The sequence below is a fragment of the Aphelocoma coerulescens genome (assembly GCF_041296385.1).
Source record: "Aphelocoma coerulescens isolate FSJ_1873_10779 chromosome Z unlocalized genomic scaffold, UR_Acoe_1.0 ChrZ, whole genome shotgun sequence".
Taxonomy (NCBI): domain Eukaryota; kingdom Metazoa; phylum Chordata; class Aves; order Passeriformes; family Corvidae; genus Aphelocoma; species Aphelocoma coerulescens.
The window spans coordinates 41279309-41306023 of record NW_027184085.1 but is presented as its reverse complement, the minus strand read 5'-3'; the positions used below and the strand labels follow the sequence as shown (position 1 = coordinate 41306023).

The 26715-nt window shown below is 40.5% G+C and overlaps 1 protein-coding gene across 1 annotated transcript; it reads right to left on the bottom strand.

Moving 5' to 3' along the window:
- Positions 1 to 169: 169 nt before the first annotated feature.
- Positions 170 to 2497, bottom strand: CKS2 (CDC28 protein kinase regulatory subunit 2). Its single transcript, XM_069001177.1, has 3 exons — positions 2345 to 2497; positions 1438 to 1565; positions 170 to 609 (listed from the first exon to the last, which is right to left on the bottom strand). Exons 1-3 carry the CDS (start codon positions 2401 to 2403, stop codon positions 557 to 559), a joined length of 240 nt encoding a protein of 79 aa, XP_068857278.1. The 5' UTR covers positions 2404 to 2497; the 3' UTR covers positions 170 to 556.
- Positions 2498 to 26715: the final 24218 nt, after the last annotated feature.

Here is a 26715-nt window from a genome sequence, read left to right as displayed (position 1 = left end):
AAAACAGCTCTTTGAAATACTGAATACTACTCAACCCTAAGCTTATAACAAGCAATCATTGAATAGGTTCACCAAATTATTTTTGTTTTTTTGAAGTAGGTACTCTTAAAAAAATGTTAGACAATGAATATTTGTTTTGTCCAATAAATTACAACTCCAGACATTTAAGTTTCATAGAACATTAAAAATAGTTTATTTCTTAAGCCTACTTACTACTAAACAGTTGAACTACTGGATTTGAACATACTACACTACAGCAGAATATATGAGTGCAAAAGTTACAGAACATTAACAAGTGATGAGCTAATTAGAACAAGCAACACAAACATTAACACAATTTAAGTCAGAGAGGCACTTACATTAACAGTAAAGTCATCACTCTTTGAACATCATAGCAGCCTACTTGGAATTGCATTTGACTGAGCTTTGTTGCTGTGAATAATACAGCTCATGCACAGGTTTGGATGCATGTTTTGTAAATTCAAAGTATTCACTGAATACTACCAACATATATACACTCATATACATAGTTCCAGAAGATTCAAGAGGTGATGGCTTATTTCTGCTCATCCTTTGGAAGAGGTCTTCTGAAGAGCAGAATATGTGGTTCTGCAGAAAGAAAAGTTGAAAGAAGTGTCAGTTTGTCCAAGTCTCAATTAAAGGGATTTCTTTAATTTTGAATGATAGCTGAAGCTTAGTTTCAAATAAATAATTAGTAAGCCCAAATATGGCCCCACATGCAATATTAACAGACCAAGTCGGCAGTACCCGTGCAACAGTCAAGCTATTTATTTTATACCCAATGCTGGCAGTATCATAAACTTCTGTAGGAGGGAAGTACTGGGGAAATACAGAGTATTTTATAATGTCTCTTTACATTAGACTATTTGATAGCCTCTGCTACTGTAACTTAGACTAACAAACTGCTGATCCTGTCTGTTAGGTACATATCAAACACCAACAAAATCCACTTCGGTTAATACAGCCAGCTTACATTATTATCGATCTTCTTAATTCTAAATGCCTCATGGAAAGTAAAAGTAGGTGTGTCAGCTTTATGATTTAAAGATATGCTGCTACATTAACTTTGATTCAGTCACTGCATACCCATGTTATTTAAGAACTCACAAAAAGCCTGTTTCTATGGGCAGAGGCAGGAACACTTTCCAGTCTGGTAGTTTTTCTCTACAGTTAAACAATACACATGTAGGACAAGACTTGCATTTTGCAAGTCTGGAAGCAGGATGTGAAGGTTGAAAATAAAGATTACATTGCCTTTGTTGGCAATGGACTAAAATAGCAAGGAGAGTCTAAACATTCAGTAGTGAACTCCAAATGGATCCCACAGTAGGAGTTATGCATCACATACTTCAACTCAGCACCAGGTAAGTGATATTTGACTTTTTCGTTTGTCTAATTCTGTTCAGATGTGCTCACCTGGCTCATGGATCATATAGTGAACCCAGCCAAGACTCTGCTGAACACCAAGTCGTCTCCACTCTTCTTCAGACATCAGATGAGATTTTGGCACTTGTTTTGAAAGTTCTCGTGGCAGCATCACATGTCTGGAGAGGTTTAATTATTAAACACACACACAACATAATGTACACTAGAAAACGAGAACAGATCTGCACTGAAAGACAGTAAGCAGGTTATGAATACTCATTTTCCCTATGAAGAAAACAAGGGTACAGTGTCTTGGCGTGAATTTGATTATGACACCCGTCCCATAATCTAGTTTAAAATTATTTACGAGTATTAAACGTTATAGCTGTAAAGCAACTGCATACTGGAAGCCAATCTGCCTTTTAGAAGAAATTCAATGTCGCTACAGTCAGAGAAGCATGCGCTCCTAGCAACAAGCTGCCGTATCAGCTACTTGAAAAACAGGAACTTTGGACTTCTAAAAGATTTTAGATACCGCTTTCAAGTAAGCTTAGGGAGTTAAACTTCAACAGTCCCTCGTCGGCAGGGGCCGACGCTGCCCCATCCCAGGCTCTGCCACAACCCCCTCCCTGGAGTCGCGCAGAGAGTGCCGCCCCTCCGCCATCACCCTGTGGCCCCTTGCCCAGCGGTCCGGACCAGCCGAAAACAGCACTGGGTCACCCACCCCCTTCTTCCAGCCAGTTCAAAGCCACGCGGAAAGCCCCCCATGGGGAAGCTCGGCACAGCCCCTCCCCCCTGGCCTTGCGCCCTCGCTGGCTCCATTCCCCCGGCGGAGCCCTCATTCCCTGAGAACAGTCCGCACAGCTCGGCCGAAGCGTCTGCCTCAGCGGCCCTCCTAGGGAGTGGCTCTTCCCAATCTATTCAGCTAGCCCTCCTGCACTCTCCCGCAGCCTCTTACCGGTACTCGTACTGCTCGTCAAAGTACTTATCAGAATAGTAGATCTGCTTGTAGGCCATGGCGGGCAGCAGCACAGGCTGGAGCAGCAGCACAAGCCTCTGGCGAGCCCCTCACGAACACCTCGCGCTCTAACTGCCCCCTTCCGCGCCCCGCAACGTTTGAATCCAGCGGCTCGGCTCCCATTGGCTCTCGCTGGGGCCGGCCAATCGCGTGCAGCGCCGCCGCGCCCCACCCGAGCCCGCCGCCGCGTGACTCGCGCGCTCGCCGCTCCCAACCAATCCCCGGCAGCGGCGGCGGGCGGGGCAGCGTTACGTAACGGGCGGTGGCGGTCGGGCAGAGCGGCGGCGCCCGCGCGAGGGGGGGCCGGGGCGGGTGGGGGAAGAGGCGCGGACGCGCCGTGATTGGCCAGCGGCGGCCGGGGCGGGCGCGGGCCCCTCCAGCGGTTTCTCGAGCGTGCGGCGGGACGGCCGGGCCCGCGCATGCGTGGCTCGCTCTGGCGCTCGCCGTCACTGCTTTGCGGTGCCTGACTCGGCCCGGCCCAGCTCAGTCCGGCCTTGCCGTACCTTGCCCTGCCCTGCACGACTTGGAGGGGCCCGGCTCGGCTTGGTCCCCGGTGTCCGGGGGCCTGCTTCTTTCAGGGTAGCGAGCGAGAGACGCCTCGTCCTCTTAACAAAGCGTCGCGTTCACGTTAAAAGTCTGCTGGCCCCGGCCTGCCGGGTAGCTACTGTAAGCCCATGGTGCCCTGGGCTGCAGCTATCGGGAGTGGCCGCAGTGTCGGTCGTACTTGCTCAGGGTGAAAACACATAAAACGCGGGGTGCAGGTGTGCCCAGAGCAGGGTGGGAACTGCGGACAGGATTTCAGTTTGCAGACACCCTTACCCAGTGAAACAAACCATCAAACGCTTCCCTGGGAATACGTGCGTAGCAGGCCGCTAGGGTCTGCTAAGAGGCGTTGCAGCTCCCCAGATACGCGTGCTGTTTCTGCCCTGCGGGATGAGATAAGGGCGGTGGGAACGTGGCCAGAAAGCGCAATCTCACGGTTGTTTTCATAGAATCATAGAGCCATAGAGTGGTGAGGACTTGGAAGGGGCCCTAAAGATTATGTAGTTCCAACCACCCACCATGGACAGGGAGGGACACCTTTCACCAGACCAGGTTGCTCAGCCGCATCCAACCTGGCCCTGAACACGCCCCGAGATGGGGCACGCACAGCCTCCCCCGAGCAGCCTGTTCAGTGCTTCACGCCCTCGCAGTAAAGAGTTTCTTAACGTCAAACCTAAATTTCCCCTCAGGGTCCATGCCCCCTGTGTGTGGTGTGCTGCTCTCTCCTCTCCCTGCTGGGCCTCTGCAGAAAAAGGACATAAGTCTTTCAAGAAGTTTCTGCTTCCATGGTGCTGCCAGAAACGTGGGTACTGCCCGGGGTTATGTAATGCATGTGTCTGAAAACAGTTCTGATAGAGGAAAAAAACAACCAAAGCCATGTGATGCATGACTGCAGATACACATGCGTGGGTAATAGGGATGATTTTTTTAGCAGCATTGTTTCTGCTTGGCACTGCAGCTTGTCTTAAACAATAAAGTTTAAGCCAGTTTCACACCATATAATCATTAAAGGGAGTGCTTATCATAATCTAGCAGTAATATTTTTCTCATAATTGGACTGCATATTAGAGCTTGTTGGGCACAGGTCATTTACAGGCAAAATGAAGTCAGTGTTTTTGAACTGATACAGTTAAATGTGTGAAACTCATGTTGATGCTTTTTCCTGGTCTTAAAATCAAGAGTGAAACATGGTTAGAAGGGAAAAAGGGATTTTAGCTTGGTATTTATTTTAAGGATCTTTAGGTGGACCACGTCCAGGTCGAATGCACCTCAGTGCGTACCACAATGCACGCCCCCAAAAGATCTGGTGTAACATTATAGGTCTTACTAATTAGCATATCTATAAAAAAATTCCCAAATGAGTGGCTTGAATGAGCCCCCCTCCCTAAGGAACCTTCCCATGGATGGTTCTATCTTAGTTTACAGAATGTGTTCTGGAGAGGACCTTGGGGTCTGGGGCACACTATCTTCTACTTACGAAGCTTTTAAAATGTTTCGTCTCCTAGCTGAACAAACAAGTCCAAGAATGTAGGCAAAAAGCACTAAGACTACAGAAATTGAAAAAAGATATAACAGGGATATAAAAGAACAGGCAAAAATCTTCATGGCATCAATGTAACAAAGGAATATCTATTCCAGTATAATTGTAAAAGTACAAACCACCTGAAAGTTTTCTGAAGTTTTGGTTGATTATTCAAAACAGAGAGGTTTGGAGTTTTTTAGCCTTATTTCAGGCAGCACAACTGTTATTTTTAAATACCTGAGGCAGAACATACACAATGATTTCTGTTAGGAATGTCATTGTGTAGTAATGGAGAAAAAAGATTAAACCACCATGATGGGTTCTACTGGATGAAAGACATTTTGTCTCCTTGTTTTCTTTATAAGCTTTCTGCTTATCTCATGCATATTGAACATGAGAGAAAATTGACCTTTATGTAAGACTATGTGTAAGCCTTTCTCCATTGAGCTCATTCCGAAGTGAAAACCTGGAGTCCCTTTAAAGCAACTTTTCCTTCTGTTGCAAGTACTCATACCTAATAATAATTTTGAAGAGGATCAAAATTATTCTTAGATATCTATGCAATCATATTTGAGATTCTTCTGATTAATTTGAAAATCCCTGTTCCTTAGGACTGACCAAGTCTGTTTGTCAGGCACCTGGTGGAGCTAAAAAATGAACATATTGGTTTTAGTAACCCAGGGTTACTTCTTTAATACTGGAGTGTCATTTCAGCTTCTCCTTTCATCAGTTCTTTTTCCAGACAGGACTTTAAAACTCTGGAGGATGATAAATAATGCCAACAGTACCAGGAACTTGCTAAGTTCTACTATTAATTTGCTATCCTTTTCCTAAAATGAGAATAGTAGTGTTAGGGATATAATTTGTAAAATTACTGGGAAAAAAACAGTGAGCTTGCTAAATGGTTAAACCTGTTGAATAATTAAGCTTGAGAATCATTTCCAGATGAACAATGAGAAGGCATCAGGAGTAGTCAGTATGCATTCAGCAAGGCAATATCATGCTCTTGACCAACTTGTTAAAGAGCCAGGGGGACAGCAGTCATTGTTTTTGTAGACTTCAGTAAGGCTTTTGACTGTGGGTAATACCTTCAAAGAGAAGCAGTTGATGTATAGACTGGCTGTGCAGACAATGACCTCAGGTGAATGACTGGGCCCAGAGCATGGTGACATATGACACAAGAGACCAGTAAGTAGATGTGTGTCCCAGGGGTCAAAACTGGGCCTGAGCCTTTTCAACATCGTCATTAATGACTTGCACAGTGGGGCAGAGTGTACTCCCAGCAAGTTTGCAGGTGACACCTAGCTGGGAGGAGTTACTGAGAAACTGCAGGCTTGTGCTGCCAGATCAAGGAACTGCAGAAATAGGCTGAGAGGACTTTCATGAAGTTAAGGAGAACGAGGGGAACAAGGAACAACAAGTGGAAGAGCAAAGTCCTGCACTGGGGCGGGGAACAACCACAGGCACCAGTACATGGTGGGACCCCTCCAGCTGGAGATGTGTTTTCCAGAAAAGGACTTGGGAATGCTGATGAACACCAAGCTGAATGTGAGCCAGCACTGTCTCCTTGCAGCAAGGATGTCTAGCAGTGCCCAGGGCTGCAGTAGGATGACTGTTGCCAGCAGGCTGGGGGAGGTGATCCTGCCCCTCCATACAGAACAAGTGAGGCCTCTGCTGGAGCCCAGCTTTAGGCTCCCTGAAGAGAAGGATGGAGCTGCTAGGGAGAGTTCAATGAAGGGCTACAAAGATGAGAACCTGTATGTGAAAACCTAAAGACAGGGTGCAAAGAAGAACAGAACCAGGCTCATTGCAGTGGTGCCCAGTGAAAGGACCAGAGACAGTGGGCACAAACTGAAACATGGGATGTTCCTCATGAACACCAGGAAGCCTTCTTTACTGTGAGGCAGATGGGGCACTGGCAGAGAGCTGCTGTAGTCTCCAGCTTTGGAGACCTTCCAAAGCTGTCTGGATGTGATTTTGGGCAATGGGCTGTAGGTGACCCTGCTTGAGCAGGGCTGTCAGACCACATGACCTCCCTCCAGAGGTCCAGCCTCAGCCACACTGTGTGGTACTGTGTGAAACAGGGCTCTTCATCATTGTCTTCAGGATACTGTTACACACAAAGGCTGTGTCAGTCACATTGCAAAGAAGGGAATAAACTGTTCTGTACACAGTGTGGAGAGAAGAAAAATGCTTGAACTTTGTCAGGGCAGCTTTGTGCTAGACCTTAGGAAACATTTTCTACCAGTACATAATTTAAATCTTAGAACATTTCAGAAAAAAATGCTTTCTGCAGTAATGTTTTAGGTCAAGCTGATCCTGTCCCTGATCAGTGGTTTCTTTGAGGCCTGCTTTTTATGGTTGTGTTAGTTATGCTTTCCCACTGTAACTTTTGCAAACACTGAGTGTAGAACAAAAGTAATTTTTTTCTCTTCAGTGCTCTAGGATGACGTTTTAATTTTAATTGTTATATTTTTTTATATTCAGAGAAGTTAGTTTTAAGAATTAAGATTAAGGTTATCAAGAGATGAATTGAATCCTCACTCCAAAGCTTCTGAACCAGGTCAGAAGTGAATGAAACCACAAATACCCATATTTATGGAATAGAAAAGCTGCTGAGAAGCTTTATCATACACTCTTGCCTCAGCATGTTGAAGGCACATATTAAAGCATTTATCAAAGAAGTTTGCCATAGCACAGACTAAAAAATATTCCACAGCGCCTTAGGGGTGTAGGTATGTTAGGAGAAATGTGAGCAAGCTGCTCAACTGGAATGTAAGCTCCTGCTCAGAGACCTGTCTGATTAGGGCAGCAGCTGTCATTAAGTTGCTGTTGAAACACAAGATAAAATGGCAGAACACGAAGAGAATATTCTTGAGCTTCCCTCTCTGTCTCCTGTACCTGTAACACAGGCACGTATAAAATTGAGCACTAGTATTCTGCACTCTGTATGAGAACAGCATGACTGTAGTCAGCACAGAGGCTCTTTAGAACTAAAGATGGACTATGAAAATTATTGTGGGGGATAGTTTTGTGTATCCAGACAGGAGCAGATTTAAATCCTCGATGTAAGCTGTTTGCTTGTGACTAAGGGCATCCAGAGATGTGTAGGCTATGATAAATAAAAGTGTTACAATGAAGGACCTATGTGCACCTTAACTATGGCATATGCAGAGTTCAGGATGTAAGTTATAGTACATGAAAACATTTTCTGTGTTTTTTGTCAGAAGGGGGAGATGCAAAATTTCCCATCTGTGTTGTGCATAGCAGTCTCTGATTAAAATTCTCTGCAGCTTTTCCTGTTCAGTTCTGTGAGACATTTAAAAAAAAATAAGTTATATGTACTTTTACTGTGCTTCAGTTTTCAAACATGTCCTTATAAAACACTAATGTCAGGTTCTTGAATGTATTTTTCTGAATAGAACAGCAAGATCAGAGTCAAGGAACCTTTTGTACTGTCTTCATGAGTCATAATCATATACACAGTTAATAACTTTTGAGTAATTTGAATGTGAATCACATTCATAGCACATATTGATGAACTGTTATCTGTGGTTTCATATTTTCATTGTTTCTTATGGAAGCAAGGCTTACACAATTGTACTTTTCATGAGTTTTGATCCTCAACTAGCTTTTGAACCTGTTGGCTTGTTTGGTCAAACTTAAGACAAATGCTGGTAAATTTTTGCAGGTTTCATGATAACAGGCAGACAAATAGAGCAGAAGAACTCTGATGGGGGATGATGTTACAGTTAAACTTGCATTTTATTGGACAGAGAATCTACATGGGAAAAAAAGCTTTGCATAAATGCTTTAGGGGTCAATATCTCTCAGCGTTTGGTGCACATGCTTTCTGAGGCTGTAAAGCCACAAATCATGAGTCAATAGAAAACCAGCTTCACATAGTTCTTATATTCAGTCAGGTTAATTTTTTATTCGTTGATTTCATTTGCTGGCTTCATATGGTGTTTGCCTAGTATTCCCCAACACTAGTAGTCCTCAAAGCACTCTCAGGCTGCTTGTTTGTGTAATATTAACAGTATTTGTCTCTGAAGGTTTGATCTTCAGAATTTACCTCAATTTAGATAGTTAAATTTGAATTTACTGCCTTACTTAATTTGATGGACTTTATCGTAAGTGTTATTTGTGTGCTAATTAACATCCCCTTAGTAAAAGCAGAAGACAGATTCTTTTTGTTTTGTTTCGGTTCGCACAACATTGTGGAGAGACTAAAAATGATGCTATGTTTTGATGGTCTAGCTGACTGTGAATAAAACAATGTAAGTGTTGAAAATAATCCAGTTGAATCACTGAGGATTGCCCTCAGAGAGGATAAACTCACTTGTCAAATAGAGCCAGTTATGATGCATGCTCCTTGCACTACCTATGCTGGTTGAAGAATTTCATTTTGAAGGTGTCCTTGAATAGATTCTTAAATAAATTATTCCCAAGTCATAAAAGAGCCCAGCTTGCAGATGAGTATAGAAATACAGAATGTTTCTGATCCACTCAGATCCTTGCAGAGCTTGGAGGCTATTGTTGATCTGTGTCATTTCATTGAGATTGAATTCTCTCATTCTGTTTTTATGAATCTTCTTGTGGAAGTAGTGATCAGAACCTACTCAAAAGACTACAGCTTAGATCTAAAAAGTGACACTTATGAGCCTGGGGTGACATGCCACTGTTGTGTCTGACATTGACAGCCCAGCTGAAGTGCTCCAGTGCACCCAGCACGGGTAACAAACAATGGAAGCTGTTGGCAGCAGGAAGCTGCCAGTTATCATCATGGAAATGTGGTGGGATGACTGGGGTGCTGCAGTGGATGGCTACAAGCTCTTCAGAAGAGACACGCAAGGAAGGAGAGGCCATGGGGTGGCTCTGTGCACTGGGGAGGGTTTCCTCTGTACAGAGCTCAGGGACAGTGGGGATGAGGCTGAGTGCCTGTGGTGATGATCAGAAGGATGGCCAGCAAGGCAGAGATCCTGCTGGCAGTCTGTTACAGGCCACCCAACCAGAAAGAAGTGTTCTATCAGTGGATGTTTCATGACCTCTAGCTCTTGTTCTTGTGGCAGATTTTAACTTGCCAGGTGTCTGCTGGAAGCACAGCACAGTGGAGAGGTCTAGGAGGTTCCTGGAGAGTGTGGAAGGTAACTTCCTGACACAGCTTGTAAGGGAGCCTACCAGGGCATGCCCTGCCAGACCTGCTGTTTACAGAGAAGGGCTGTGGGAGAAGTGGTGGTCAGAGGCCATCTTGGGCACATTGACCATGGAATGATGGAGTTTCTCTATTCTTGGTCAAAAAAGTAAGGGGATCAACAGAACCTCTGCTTTGAACTTCCTGAGGGCAGACTTTGGCCTGTTGAGGACACTGGTTCAGTAAGTCACTTGGGAAACAGTACTTAGTAACAAAGGGTTCCAGGAAGTCTGGATCTGCTTTAAGGAGGAAATCTTAAAAGGCACAGGAGCAGGTTCTCCCTATTTGCTAAAAGGTGAGCTGGCAGGGAAGAAGACCAGCCTGACTGAAGAAGAAACTTCTACTGGAACTCACGGAATAAAAGAGATTTTATGACCTTTGGAAGATGGGGCAGGCAACTCAGGCAAAGTACAACAGTGTTGTTAGGTCATGTAGAGAGAAGATTAGAAAGGCAAGAGCTCAGCTAGAACTCATTCTGGCCTTTGAAAGATAATAAAAACTTTTTTAATAAATACATTAACAACTTAAAAGAGACCCAAGGAAAATCTTCATCATTTATTTGATTTGGGGGGAAAATTGTCACCAAGGAAGAGGAAAAGGCTGGGTTGCTTGATGGCATCTTTGCCTCAGTTATTAACAGAAGGTCCAGTTATCCTCAGGGCAGCCAGCCCTGGTAGACAGGTATGGAGAGCAGGATAGACCCGTGCAATCCAGGAGGAAGTAGTTAATGCCACTTGGACAATCACAAGTGTATGGGACTGGATGGGATTCACCAAGGCATACTGAGGGAGTGGAGGAAGAGCTCACCAAGCCACTTTCCATCATTTATCATCAGTCCTGGTTAACCAGGGAGGCCCCAGACAACTGGAGGTTGGCCAGTGTGATGTCCATCTACAGGAAGGGTTGGAAGGAGGATCCAGGAAATACAGGCCTGGGAAGGTTATGAAACAGATTATCTTGAGTGCCATCACACAGCACATACAGAATAACCAGGGGATTGGGCCTACCCAGTGTGGGTTTAGGAAAGGGAGGTCCTGCTTGACCAACCTCATCTCCTTTTTTGACTAGGTGGCCTGCCCAGTGGAGGAGGGAAATAGTGTGGATGCTACCTGGACTACCTAGACTTCAGCAAAGGCTTTGGTACTGTCTCCCAGAGCATTCTCCTGGAAAAGCTGGCAGCCCATGGCTTGGACAGGGGCTCTCTTTGCTGAGTTAAAGCAAAGACCGGACCCAGAGAGTGGTGGCGAATGGAGTTATGCCCAGTTGGTGGCCTGTCAGTAAGTGGGGTTCCCAAGGCCTCAGTATTGGTGCCACTCCTGTTTAACGTCTTTATCAATGGTCTGGATGAGGGGATTGAATGCACCCTCAGTAAGTTTGTAGGTGACACCAAAGTGGGCAGGAGTGTTGATCCTCTGGAGGGTAGGAAGGCTCTGCAGAGGGATCTGCAGGAAGGCTCTGCAGAGGACAAGGCTAGGTTGATGGGCAGAGGCCAATTCCATGAGGTTCAACAAGGTGAAGTGATGGGTCCTTGTGTCTGAACTCCCGGCAGTGCTACTGGCTGGGGGCAGAATGGCTGGAAAAGGATGTGGGGGTACTGTTTGACAGTGGCTGAACAGGGGCCAGCTGTGCCCACGTGGCCAAGGCCAATGTCATCCTGGCCTGTATCAGCAATAGTGTGGCCAGCAGGACCAGGGCAGGGATGGCCCCCTGAACTTGGCACTGGTGAGGCCACACCTTGAATTGTGTGTCCAGTTCTGGGCCCCTCACAACAAGAAAGACACTGTGGTGCTGGAACATGTTCAGGGGAGAGCTGGTGAAGGGTCTGGAGCACAAGTCCTGTGAGGAGCCACTGAGGGAGCTGAAATTGTTTAGCCTGGAGGCTCAGGGGAGGCCTTATCCTTCTCTAGAACTGCCTCACAGGGGCGGTGTAGCCAGGTAGGGGTCAGCCTCTTCTCCCAGGCAACCAGTGACAGGAGAAGAGGACCTAGGCTCAAACTGTGCTAGGTGAGGTTCAGGTTGGACACCAGGAAGAATTTCTTCATGGAAAGGGTTGTCAAGCCATTGGAATGGGCTGCCCAGGGAGGTGGTGAAGTCACCAAACCTGGAGCTGTTCGAGAAACAACTGGACATGGCACTTAGTTCTGTGGTTTAGTTGAAAACATCAACTTCTGTCAAACATCGGACTCAATGATCTTGAAGGTCTTTGCCAACCATAATGGTTCTTATGATTCAACTCCCATGTTAAACAAAATCAATAATGCAGAATTTAGCAGATGATTTCCATAGCAACCAATGCTCATATAACAAATTCAGGATGATACTGTATAATAACTGGAGAATCAAGCAGAAGAAGATTCTGTCAAATGAGGCACAGTCCTGCTCCGATTTTTCCTGGAAGCTGTGCAACATGACAGTGTCTTAAAGTAGATCAAGGGCAAAAGCTCTGTAGTGGAGAGTTCTTCAGTTACTGGATATTTTTCATACAGTGTTTAAATACTTTGAGTAAGGTTTTACTTAAACTTTAATATGTCAGTGTTTGAACTGAGGAAAGATCCTTTTAGCCAAGCAGCTTCGTGTAGTGGTTACCTTCTGTAATGGAAAAGTGTAAGAGTCAGAAAAGTATGTGATGACACGTTCCCATCTTAGACTAGATTCTGATGAGAGATTTCTTTGCCCATATGGATTTTTGCTTCATGAATTTTCAGGTCATCTTTGGGCCAAATACCTTCTCTCCACATTACTTTGTTGCAAGGAGTTCCATGGCTGAACAAGTTCCTTTATGAGAAGAGGCATTTTTTATTTATGCTAAATCTGCCATGTGCTGGGTTTTACATTGAAAAGGCCTGTGAATATTTATTAATTGTCCCAGATGTTTGTAGTTTCAAGAGATATGGTTTATATCCTACAGAATTATAGGCTAAGATTTTGATTTTGAGCCCAATGCATCAGTATTCCCTCCCCTTACATAAATATTGCTCATTGACTTTTGTGAAGTTACTGAAATGTTTAAAATGTATCACTTAAAAATTTTGTACATGCACAGGAGTGAAAGTGTTTGTGAGCTGAAAATAGATCTGTTTGCAAGTATTATAAAGGTTGCCTAAAGTGTTGTTTAGTTAAAGTAATAGAAGATGACAGAATACAAATGAAATGAAGTGTAATCTGAATAATCCACATACATACAAATATTTTTTCTTATGGTTATTGTTACAATTAAAGGTTTAGAATAGCCACTGGAGGGCTCACTGATCTCATGGTAAATGACAAGCTTATCTTTCAAAGCCAGTACTTGCAGGTTTTGGTTAAGGCAGCATTAATTGGTGTACTCCCATTTGAAGAAGACTGGATGATAACAGAATTTTTGAAGATAATGGGCAGGGAACACCTACATTTTCATCTCAAAGAATAGCAATTCTTGTGCTTATTACCTGTGTCACAGTGTGGGAACATTTACAAAGGTTTGGAAGGCAGAAGGATCTAAATGTCATAAAATGAACATCAAGGACCAGAGTTCCCACCCCATTACCATAAAAAATGTAAAATGTCTTCCTGTCAGACAGCAGGGTTTCCCCATTTTGTGGAGCCACCTACACAAGTGACAGATTTTCCCTTCCCTTCTCCATTCTGTGTGTGGCACGAAAGCTTCAGTGATGAGTCAGGCCCAGGGCTGTGATCTTTTTGGACCACTGGCAGAACTGGGATGAAATGCAACACATTTAATTAGTGTCAGTTTTTCCTGGCATTTTGAATCAATCCTTTATTTTATTGGCATTAAACAAAACTTAATTTTCAGAAACTTTGGGAACAGTTAATTCTGCTTACATAAACTCATTTTTTTGTATTTTCCCCAGCCTGAATTTTTCCTTTGTCTTTTTGGATTTTAAGTATCTTTCTTGGATATGTAGTCCTATCCCTGATCCAATGAATGAGCTAAATGGTTTATATTTATTATGACCATCTTCCTTATGTTCACAGCAGTACTTACCAGTTTTCTGTGGGATAAACATGTGCTGTATGAGATACACTGTTCCTAAAGTGATTTTGTCAGTCATTTATGGTTATCTCATTCTTTCTGTTCCTGTAAGAGTTATTATCCCAGAACTTCAGTCAGTCTGTTGCTTTGCTTTAAGGAAACTCATCTAATTTGTTCTTCTCCAATGGTCACTTTCAGCTTGGCCTATTTCAAAATATTTGCCTTGCACTGAGTAGCTATTTGAATTCTTCCCCATGATTTTGGATCCTGCATTTTGCAAGCTAATTCTATATTTTTATTTTCTGTTTATTTCCCTGCTTATATGTCTCTACTTCAAGAGTTCCTGGTGATTCCCCTCTTTCTTTATTTTAGATATTGAAAAGTCATCTATTGCAGGGGGCACACAAAACTTTGATTTTGTCTTGGCAGGTAAACCTTTCTTATAGTTCACAATTAAGTATACATATTTTTAGTTTCTTAGTGCTCAACACTTCCTTCCACCTTCCATCCACTTTTTAGTCAATCATGTAAAGAAAAACATCCATCAGTTAAACTTCCATTGTGCATTATCATGCAGTATCTATACAGAAAATAATTTAACAGTTAAAACATAGATGGGAAGAAGATTCTACCTGGAAATACATTTTGTCAGAATCTGTCTTTCCTCCTTCTCAGACTAAAAATGTACATCAAATTAACCTCTGCATTTCATTCAGGACATTTGTTCATGGGGCTGTCTTACAAACCTGATACGAAATGAGCCTTCCTCAGATAACTTCACCTCTAGAAATGGTATATATTGGAAATATGCTCAGTTTGAAATGTTCTCCTGTTTTTACAGCAGTATCCCTTTCTGTTATGAAAGGGATTGCCTCTGCCCTAAACTATTAGTTTTCCTAAGAATATCCTTCATTGAAGTCTTCCTTGGCCATACTTGAATTGTAGATCATTACTTGCATGCATTCACAGGCTTACCTTTAAAAAAAAAAAAAGAAAAAGTTCAGCAAATTCATAGAAGAGAAACACAGGCAAACTGATTCATCTTGCTTTAGTGGTATTAAAACTTAATGCCGTTTTGTGTTTTTAGTGGAATATTAGTGGTGTTGTCATGGATACTGACTCAGATCCTGTTTTGCCATCTTGCAGATGTGCTAAAAATGGGATTTTCCCTTCCCACCTCTTAACTATTCATATGAACTTGATTGAAATCAGTGAAAAGTCTTTAGCCATCTCAGCAGATTTTGGACTAAGATGCAAGTGAACAATGGAATGTCAGCACATGTTTTGTTTAATAATATTTTTCAAGTAGTTTTACATCTTATTCCACTGTTGATAACTAGATGCATGTTGTGAACTTTCCTTCATGCTGGAGCACACCAAACTGCAAGGTTCTGCTGGCTTAGTCTGGTAGTGCAGCTCCTGCACCTTGGTGTTCCTTCCAGGAACCTATCATCACTGTAAGAGAGGCATGCAGGCTCAAAATATTAGGCCTTGGGGCTACTGCTTTTTTGAAAATAATTTTGTAAAACTTTTATTTTGGGGCATAATCTTTTTATCAGAGGTTCAAAGCATGGACTGACTGCAACTTTGGAAACAATTCTTGTATACAGTGGTGTTTTCTGGTGTTTCCATCATGGTCTGTGAGTCGTGGGAGCACGACTCCCTTTGTGTGGACTTGATTGTGGTGGCTGAGTCAGTTTCTGATGACCCCTTCCCACTGGTGACAGTGGTGGGAAGAGGCTCCCAGGCAGCACCATGGGTAGAATGTGCTGGGGTCAAGCCTAGCCTGCAGGAACTGCTTCTAGCTGGGTCTGGCCTGAGCTGCAGTTCCCTCTGTGTCACAGGCATGCCTGTGCCTGGCCCAGGACCCTAAACCTGCTGTCTGTGTCACACACTGGAGTCCCAGCACTCCTTCCCTTAGGGAGCTGTTGGTCCTTGCTTTTCCCTGACACTCACCTTTTTCAGCTGTATCTTAGAACTGTCATGTCTGTAATGCCTCCTTTTTTGTCTTTTACTGTAAATTCAAACCCTGCCAGAACTTTGTGCCAGCTTACAGAGGTAGCTAGAGGGATTTCCATTCCCCTTCTCCCCCAGCCATTTTTCCAACTCAACCTCCCTTTTGTGATGCTGGAATCGCCTGCATTTCTGGCACAACAATGCCACTTTTGACCCACTGGTCCCACTCATGCTACCAGCTGTACAGCACAGAGCTAGAACCCTCATGACTCTCCCTGCCTTCAGCCTCAGGACAGAGGTTATATGATGCACAGATTATCAAAATACTGCTGGTAGTTCAGACTTTATGGATTGTCTATTTAAAAAATAAAATCCCTTTACTTACTGCTGGCCATGTTGATTTTAATTTTAGATGAAGCATTAAAGGCTGTGGGAAACAATAGCTTGATTCTTTGTGAAGACAGAAAAAAATACTCTAATTTGTCCCTTTACATGCTTTCTGGAATGAGGTGCTTGGTAACATAACTACTGTAGTGCAAGTGTTTGACAGGCGGAGGGGTGGGGATGTGTAAGCTTGATTCACATTTTCAACTGAATCTGCACTGTGGAACTGTGTGTATATCTATGCCTGTGGGATGTGCCTGCCAGAATGCATCCTGGGTTCTCCATTCCTGTATGCCACAGACCAAAGACTGGCCAAAATGTGTCATAAATTTATCTTCTATGGAAACGACAGTGGGTGTGGAAATGGCAGACACATTTTTACTGAACTGCAATGTGCGACACACAGTTGCCACACATTAAAACCTGGTCAGAGGTTCCCCTTTCAGGCTCCTCATAAATTACCTTATTTACTTACCTCACATAAGGCAAATAAATTACCTTATAAATTGATATATTAAGATCATTGATAGGTCTTTGGTATATTTAGCTTTCCTACAGAGTATAACTTTACTATCAAATCCTACAGCTGTATGCAGAAAGAACCGTGTTAGATGTTGTAACTGTTCTTGGTTTGCACCTGCAGTCTGGTAAGGCTATAAATCTGGAACAGTACTTTTTAAAGAAGCCATAAAATGTATACAGCTTTGAGAATGTACCTTGGTTTTGGACTTAAAAATCTGTTTTGGGAAGATACAAGAAATAAAAAGAGGAGTAAGGGGGGGAAGGTGTGTTTCCGGACATTACGTAAACTAACTGTTGCTTGAGATGAAGTCACTTTATTTTTTTGGTTCAGTGTTACACAATCTCCTTACAAAAATTACTTTGCTTTGGGTAGATAGTGTTATACTTGGAGTTTGAGACTTGACAGATAGGAAACATTTCATTTCATTTAAGAAGAAATGGATTTCAGAGGTGTTGTGTTGTCAGGTCCACCATTTTGTACATATGCCTAATGCAAAACAAATCTGAAATGAGTCCTATTGCAAAAATGCAGAAGACACTGCTGTGTTATTACTATTATATATTAGTATCATATGTGGGGTGGTTTGGCAATTGAAAGAAAATTAAATAGTAAGTGTGAACTCAGACTATTATCCAGCCTGAAGGCAGGAGTTAGAGCCCTTTCTCCATGGGCTCCAGCTGGCAGAAATGTGCAAGCATAGTATGGATTTAGACGTGTGCTTTTTCTTGTGAGAAGAAAGGCTGCATATGGGATTGGTGCTCTGGCTTGATCCTGCTGTTTTCTCCTGCTTGATATAAGCTACTAATCTGTGCTGCTGCAAGGGAGCCCCCAGTGAAGATCGGGTTAGTCTGATTTTTAAGGGAACAAGAGCAGTCTAAACAGTGTAGCTTGTTGGTCATTTAGGTCTTTGATGAGAGAGGCAGACTTTCATAAAGACAAAACCAGTATGTGCTTTTGAATTTGCAGCCAGATTAACCTGTTGTCCCTCAAAACTAATCCTTATGTGTACCATTTCTTTTTTAATGACATTGATCATTGATGTTGGTAGTTGGATGCTACACAATGAAGTTTAGACTTCAAAATTGCCAGTTCACACTTTGAGAGCACTGGAACTGTATTTTAAGTCACAAAATATGTTGCATCTGTGAAATACCAAATTGGCTTTCATTAGGAATTTTTCCACTCTCTGTGTATTATAATTTCTTAATGTAAAATATATATATAATTAACAAGTCTATGAAATCTCAAAATAGTATCTCTGGATACTAGCACTATATCTCTGGAGTATTTTTCTGACATTTTTGTGCATTTTTTTAATGTCTTAGTTATGCCTGAGGAGTCTGAAAACTTTCTTCAATATGTCTTATAGCATAGCAAGCGTTACCATGGTACCTTTTAACATTTTTTCAATCAGCATATGGAGCCACAAGAGGAGAAAAAAGACTTGAGAGAAGAATTTTGGAATGGCATAATGCTAAAATAAACCTGTTATAAAAAATGCTCCATATGATTGATGATAAATTAAAGGAAATAGTCCTGTAATGTATCATCTGTTAGTTAAACATGTGCTCTCATTTATTTAATCAGTACATAACCAAAGCCAATTACCACAAATTAGCAACAACAAATGACAGCCTTTAATTAACTTGAAGCTATATCCCCTTATTTAAGCCCTCAACCCAATATCTGGAAAAGTGGAAAAAAATTAACCTTCAGGGTGTTCAATATTGTACTTTCTGAAAAGGTAAAATTAAAACAGAGCCACTGGACTGAATGTAGGAATTAGGAATGTGGCAGTTTAACATTGTCATAGAATTGGTTTGCCAATGCAGTCAGCTCCTTACTGGAGATGTGGGATGCAGGAGGGAAAAGGTCTTCCTGAAGAGTAGGAAGTAGTAGCAAGGCTCCTCACCAATCAGTTGAAGACTGATAGAGATGCTTAAACAAATCCATACTTTACACATATTTTCCAAAGCACATATTCCTCATGACTGATGAAATACAGCACTTTGTCCTGTTTCAGAGTACCTTGCAAAATGTGAATTTTGTGAAGCTTCCAGGAGATAAGTCAGGTAGTAACGCCTTAAATATGTTAAAATGTGTTGCCTTTTTTTAATATAGTCAATCATATGATTGAGCTTTTATAAATACAACATGTTAGATGAAGACATATGGTTTCATCAGTAGGGAATATTTTGTATATTCCGGTTTCAACTTGTTACAGGATAAGGATGTGTTTTGCTCCAACTGTTGTTCAAGATGAAGTTTTTTTAGAGAGTATATAAATTGCAATACGGATTGTACAATCGAGTAACCAAATGTTGAACCTACTCTACTATGGTAATTCAAAGCGTAAGAGAATTTAGACAGTAAGAGGATCAAATTATTTTTGCCCTTGTGTTTGGCTCACTTTTATGGTGACCAAAATAAAGATAGAAGAGGAGAGCCTGAAGCTTAATCTAAACTCAGTAGTTCTTCAACGTGCATTTTGGTGGTGTCAGAGTTCTGCTTCTGCATGAAGCAGACTAAAAGGAAAAAGCTGGGTATTTTGCAACAATGCAAATATAAATATGTAGGTGTACCTCAGTTTTGAAATGCAAAAGTGTTTGCTTGAACCTTACTTTCCTTGGTGATTTGTTTTACATTAAAGTGCTGTTGCATTGGCTATTAATGCTGTATATCTTCTGTGAATGAACAGAAAATGTCAGTATTTAGGGTGACATCTTTGGAAGCATTAAATGCATATGCAAGCACTTTAAAATGGCAGAATATAATTAGAACTGTGAGTTTGACAGTAATTACTACAAAATTACAATATTTTTCACTGTGCAGAAGGCAAAACTAAATGAAGTGGATGTGTTAGCATCTGGTAAGCGTGAGCACAGTTTCTTTGAGATGGTTGAATGTCATATTTGTGGCACTCTGAGTGAGATCTATGACTGATTGTTCCTTACCATTCAATTGTTGCATCTCAATCTGCCCTGTTTGTAATTGGAGGATGCCTCTTTCTGCAGCTTGAAATATGAGTGGGGAGGAGATCAAATTCTCTTTAGTAATTCAATCAGGAGTCCTCCACTGCAGTCACACATGCAACCATCATCTCAGGACCTATTAGCTGGGAAGGCAACTGTCTAGTACTTTCCCAGTGCAAATAACTGCCAGGGACAGAAAAGGCTTTTTGAATGAAATTCTCCTCCTCCATTTAAAATCAGGAAAAACACAGCTTTAATTCTGTTCCTGCAGATACTCTGTATTCTCCTGTTAAACACAGTAGTGAGTATTAAGTCCCAGCTTTGGTGTATGTATGAAATATTAGCATACTTTTTTTAGTGTAGAAAGAAGATTCATGATTTGAGATGGGTTATGTGTATAAATTCCTTGCATTCTTAGATGTCTGTGAATTTCTCTCAGTGGTATACTAAAGAGTATGTACACATCATAAGAGTGAATATGTTCATTTTTTAGCCTAGAGGTCAAAATGTGCATTTACTTCCTCACTATTTTCCATACATTTCAGGTATCCTTTCAAGAGTGTTTAGCTGCATAGGATTTTCTTTGACTGCAAAGTTTCTATGGTGTTTTTTTTTTGGTTGGTTTTTTTTTGTTTTGTGTGTGTGGGTGTTTTCTTTTTTTCTTTCTGTTTTCATGTAATGCCTTCTATACTGTTGATATGGTGCATGACATATGTCACTGAAATATGAATAGTGAAGATGATGAGAATTAGAAGGAAGATAATGGTAGCAGGATTTCAGTTTGGTTTTAAATGAATCTAGACATTTTGTTTTGCTGAGTTTAAAACAAGCCTTATAAAGCAGGTGAGAAAAATTCCTGTAATCTTGCTCTATTTTCCATATTATTAATTAATGGGCTTCACTGAACTTAACTGACTCCTTAAAAACATTGTAAATGAGAGTTGCATAGTATTTACTTGGTCCTGATCTTTGTCTTAGATTATTCTGTGAAGCATATCCTATCTGAGGGAATAGTGAGCAGTAAAAGTTTCACAAGAGAACTGAAATATCATTCCATTTTATAATTGCATGAAATGTGTGTTTATTAATTAACTTATTCTTTCATGTATTACTTCACTTCCAGAAGTTTTGCTATCTTCTCACAATGAAAGTAAGAAAATACAGTACCTCTTCTGAAGTGTTTATAATAGTGTTTATAGTATCAGTATATATCCACAATTAATTCCAGTAAATGTACTGGGGCCCTGCATAGGTAAAAAAAGGTCTGCTGCAAGACTGATTGTGGAGTTGCCTTTCAGATTCTCATAGGATGCAATAACAAAGGAGAAGTTTCTTGATTTTTTTTTTTCCAAATGAAAGCTAGTATATTGCATGCATGACAAATACTTTAATATGCAAGGTAAATACCTGGAGTATCTTATGTATGGACTTCCTAGAATATCAAAACTGGTAATGAAGAAGGCTGTACAGATAGATTTCTGAGTGGCTATGATGGCATGTAGAACTGAAACTGTAGGAATATTTTTTTTGTCTCAGGATATATGTCCTTTTGGGGTTTTTTATTTTTCTGAAACAAATGTTTTAATAAGTATGTTTTGTAACTTAGTAATTAGAAGATAATTATATAAAAAGATATTTAAAATTCAAGTACATTTGAGTTTGTTGGGTTTTTTCCCCCACATTTCCTTTGTTCTATTTTTGTAGTTGCAGCCCATGTTTCTGCCTTGATTTAGTCAACTATATTTGGCTTGGAAAATGTATCATTACATTATATACACTGACTATATGGTTTCCTGTATTCACATTTTTAGTATGAAATGCAAAAGGCAATAAATGCCCTTACTTTTCCTATTACCATTTTCCAATACTTACTGTTTCATCCTATAAAATTATTTAACTGTGACATGTTCTTTGTCAGAGATCTTGTTTTTTAGAGTAAAATTGATAAATAATGATACCTTCCCGGGCTTCCAGCAGAGGTTTTAGTTGTGAGAATAAAAAATTATTGAACACTAATCAAAGTATTTAGGAGCTACAGATAATTTTAAAGTAATCTAAGCCATTAGGTGGGCAAGTTGCTCATTCACCTGTAGTTACAAAAATAACCCAACTCTGTTGTGCTACTATGTTAGGGACTAGATTTTACTTATTTGCTACCTAAGGAAGCAAGAGTAGAAAGGAGGAAGAATTATCTCTTTAGGAAGATAATAAAAAGAGAAAGAATGATGATTGAAAGGCCAGCAAGTTGCTGTTCATAGAACTAGCTATTGAGAAGACTGAATAAGGGGAGAAAGTATACAGCTCATTTAATGATGGAATTTGTTTGTTCTGAACAATATTCAAACATTTGATCTGCTAATAAGCAGATAGCTTCAGTCTGAATACTGAACAGGCATTCACTAGATGTAATTCAGCTGCACTAAAATCTTACCAGCCCTTAGTCACTATCTTTCCATAGCCTGTAGAGAGAGTTTAGGATGACTTGGTTTCTAACTTTAGCCCCTCCACTAAGTGCCTAAAATTAGGTGGGTTGAAAATGAATTTTGGGAACATGCCACTCAGTGGAAAAACTAGCTTTGAACCTAGAAACTCCCACCTGCAATCTGCATATTAACGTGTCAGAAACATGTGCTATATATGGGTGGGATAAAAACAGTTGTACTGTTTATGGACACGTTGCATTTCTGCTGAGATTCCATAATTATACTTGAGATGGCTTTCTGTGGCTATTTTAAACACATTGAATTCTCATTGGCATATCTGAACTTTCCAAGCAAACATTCATAGTTTTCATTCATCACCTTTATTTGTTGCTCAGAAAAGACTTATGTTGGTCCACCTCTTGATATCTAGGAATTGAATTTTCACAAATACCACATATGGCAATAGTGAATTTTAAAAGCCATGGGATCTTAGCCAGCTTTTTAAAATTGAAAATCTTTATCTTTCTTTTTTTTATCTATGCCACGAACATTGAGAGAATATTCTCTTTTCTATAAAATATGCAGTCCAAAAAATCTGGCTTACAGCAATATTAGCAGTGCCCTTTTCCCAAGTTACTAACATTTCTTGAGCTAAGCCCTGAAATGAACCTTTCATGGATATGACCAGCATTTTATGACCTGGCCATGATAAATGGAGAATTAGTCCTGTGTTACTCTTCCATTCCAGTTAATCATTTTTCAATTTTGAAACGGCAGAGGGAGATTATATTACATTCTTTATTGACATTAGGAAAGCTATTTTCTCCCAAGCAATGTCACACAGTTCTTAACATCACACAAATGTGGCGTTACCTAGGAGCTCAGTAATCTTGGTTCCCAGCATTAACAATGTTTAATTATATAATATGATTTATTGCAATGTTGATTAATTTCCTTCAAAATGTAAGGCAAATGTTTAACAACAATGGTAATCATTAGTACTACATCATTGGGAGACAGGACAATTTTATGTTCTTTTGATTAATTACATCTCATGCTGTCCTGTCCTAGCAATAAATTTTTGTACTAGAGTTTCAGTGAAGAGTCTGACCAATGAAGAGCACGCAGGACAAACTTTGCCATTTTCAATGTCATATTTCATATGCTCTGCAATGGTCTCCTTAACTTTAATGCAGGTGGAGGGAAGGAGTTTGTTATCCAAACTTTCATGCTGATTCCTAAGTCTGTCTGATAGCAATGCTTTTGAAAAGACCATTCTCAGCTCTGAGAGGTTCTCCAAACTTTAAGTCTGGCAGTAGGATAAAACACTTTGTGTTTTTCCAACTAATTGTTTAATGTGTTTCCTTGAGGACTTTACTATTTTCAAATTAACCAATTACTTCTAAATTAAATTTGTTCTATTACAACCATTAATAGATATCCAAATTTCTGTTTTCATTTTCTTCTTCTACTTCTTGACTGCCCATATATGATTTTCTCTTTTCCTACTGTGAGGACCTTAATTCTTTTTCTCACGTGTATGCATTTTTTTTTCTGCAGGTGTAGCATTTTATATATATAATATATATATTTAAAATTTTTATTATTTATATATTTAAATAACAGGGGTTTTCATTTTTAAATCCCCTTTGGTTCTTTTTCAGTTTCCTTTTTGGGTGTGTGATAAGAAACTAATTAATTTCCCTCATTTCTGTATGCTTGAAATCTGTGGAGAGTTCTGTTTTTATGTAAAAATAAAATGAGTTTTTATTCTGATAACATTTCAAGCACCCGAATTTGTCATTAGGGAATTCTGCAGCTTTCAAGCCTTTCTAAAAGATCATTATTTTTCATTATAAATGAAAGTTAAAATCTTTTGTGCCTGTGCTTGGATATAAGATATGAAGCTGTTACATCTGCTACTAAGAATGATGTAACTGATCTGGTATTTAAAAATGCCAGAGTGAGTAGGTAGTTGTGGGAGATGATATGAACACTTCTAGCAGGTGCCTTGCTTTCCAGTAACCATGGACCTTAATGTATGTTTATAGATACCCAAAATTTTAGCATTTATGGGTTGATTTTTCACTAGAGTCTTGTTTGAGTTTCACCTTTGTATGTGGTATACAAATAATCAAGCAAATAAACAATTACATCTAACAGTAGTTAGTTAACACGCATATGAGGCATCAAGCCAAAATAGAATTTGTAGTGAGTTAACATGGGATAGGAATAGCAATGTGAAGGCAGAGGAATCTATTTTGGAACAGGGAGTTGTTCTTGTGCTTTAAAAACCCTCAGGAACTTATAACAGGCTTTTTTGAGCTTCACAGCTAAAATTGCTTTGTAGATTTTACGCCTTTCAGTATTCACTTTATTGAAACATTTTGTGTCAAAAGTTTTGTACCACAGATATTACAAGGTATTGCATTTGTTTTGCTTCACCAATTAATGAATTCTTTTATTCGTTATTTGCTATGAGTTGGGATTTTTTTATCTGATAGTTGTCATTGACACGTGGGAGATACATGCTGAAAAGAAAGTGAACAGGTCCTTCTACCTTAAGGCTAATATTTGCTATTTTTACTGCATCCAAAGAAAAATATTCAATGAGAAAAATTATTTTTGTGTCATTCTAGCATTAGTCATAAGAGCTAAAGCATTAACCAAAGGCTGCATGCTACACCTACAGTGTAGCATTTTGCTCTTCTGTGCTGGTACTGTTGGAGTCCTTTCCTCGTTGCCTTGAATGCCTTGAATTCAGCACTGGATGCTGCAGTCTTCTATTGTGGTGCAGGTCACGTAGCAGTGAATGAACAAGGTTGCATGAATAATGTGCTTTTTATTCAGCGATTGGATAAAAATTAATGCCCTCAACACCTACGTACATCCAATCTCCACTGCTTCCTGTGTGCTTATTCTTCCAGAAGCTTTAATTATTTATCCTTGGAGAGAACTTGACAGTTACAAGTAGTCACGACTCAGCAGATTAACCATACGAACACCAGAACCAATCTCCATGTCAAGTACACTCGAATGTCTTATGGAATCAAATGCTGATTTTGAAGTGATGTGACTCCAAATTAAGAGGGAAAAAAAATGGCATCCCTAACTGCTGCGTATTTTTAATCTAACACAGTCTTTAATTAAATTAAAATTGGTTTAATATTCTTGCTAATTTCAAGAGGTAGTCTGAAGTGTGTGATATGCTCTAAATACTGACACAGACGTTCTGCAATGGGAATACACTTTCAAGAGAGAATTAGGGGAAGCAATATTAATTAATAAGCCAAAATATGTGCATAGTTTTCCCATCACGCAGTGTTGCATAGTGATGAGGAAGACAAATGAATTACATAAGATACCTGCAGAGTTTGCTACTTGATCTTTACAAAGTATATTCAAATTAAAGCAAAACTGCAGGCATAGTAGGAGTCAGAATAGCTGTATACACTAAGAGGAAAAACAGCCTTGGAAATGAACTGCAACTTCTTTATATTGGCTAGAGAGGTAGAGAGGGAGAAAAGCATGTGTGTGCATGTGTGTCTATATATAATTAAATCTATAAACACATTTTGTCTACTTGCTCTGTGTGTAAGAAGATCACCAAACAAACAGTAAGATAATTTTTCATGTGACTTTTTTTATACTAAAAATATTTATTATGTGGCTGTATTTTAGAAGGCAATGCCAGAAAGGCCAATATTAGACTACCTTGCTGCAGCTTGTTGAATAATGCTACTGTATTATCTGACTGGACTGCATGAATCACAGCAGGTGGGAGCAAATCTGTCTGCATCATCAGACTGCATAATGTAGGAGTATGCCCAGCACTAATGGATTGTAGCTACTAAGGGATTGATTTAAGCCTTAAGAATTACCCAGAAAAACTATACCTAATACTGACCTTCTCTCCCCATGCTAAGAACAGATTTGAAAGTGTAATGTGCAGTGGTTTTGTTTTGTGCTTTTGCAACAGTAAGCAATTGGGTGACTTGATTACAGGAGCAATTCACCCAGAGTTGTGACAGCCTCTCTGAAGTTTTAATAAACACCAGCTATTTTCCTTGAAAGTCACTGACTAGTCTAGTAAGAATTCACTCACAGAAGACATTTTCCTTGTGTTAAATGAAAGAACAGAGAAGGTATTAACAGCAGCTCCTTTTTACCTTTTGTTCTAGGAATTATTAACTGTTAAGCTTACTTCAAGCCAGCTGATAAACTGCAAATCGCACAGTATCATATTTAGTTGTATTGAAATGAATGTGCAGCTGAACACCTGGACCAGTGGTTGAGTTTTGCCAAACTAGTGAGAAATCATGAGATGTGTATTCTATTTAGGGACAGTAATCATGATCATGGTGAGATGAATGTCTGAAGGATGAACTGAACTAATTGCTTTTGTATGTGGAACTTAGCAAACTCAGATTGTTGTAGTGCTAGGTTTAGTTTAGCAAGCTGCAGCTTTCCCTGAGAGCTCAGCAGAGCTGCTTAGGGCAGGGCAGCCATTCTGTCCTCCCGTAGTCATTTTCGGACAGCTCCACACAACACAGTGACGGCAAAGGAGGCGAGAAGGGTCTCTCCATAATGATTTCAGAGGACCTTTAGCGGTTACATCTTGCCCGAGCAACTCCCAGAGACAGAGAGACCCTGTGATCTGGGCGCAAGGGGGTTTTGTCAGATTGCAGGGGTGGAGTTGGGGTACAGGAACCAATAGGGAGAACCCGAGGGACTGGCCAGGGCTAGGGGCAAGGGAAAGCTGCGGGGAGCAATATGGGATAGGAAAAGCAATTGGTGAACAGATCACATCAGATGTAAAAT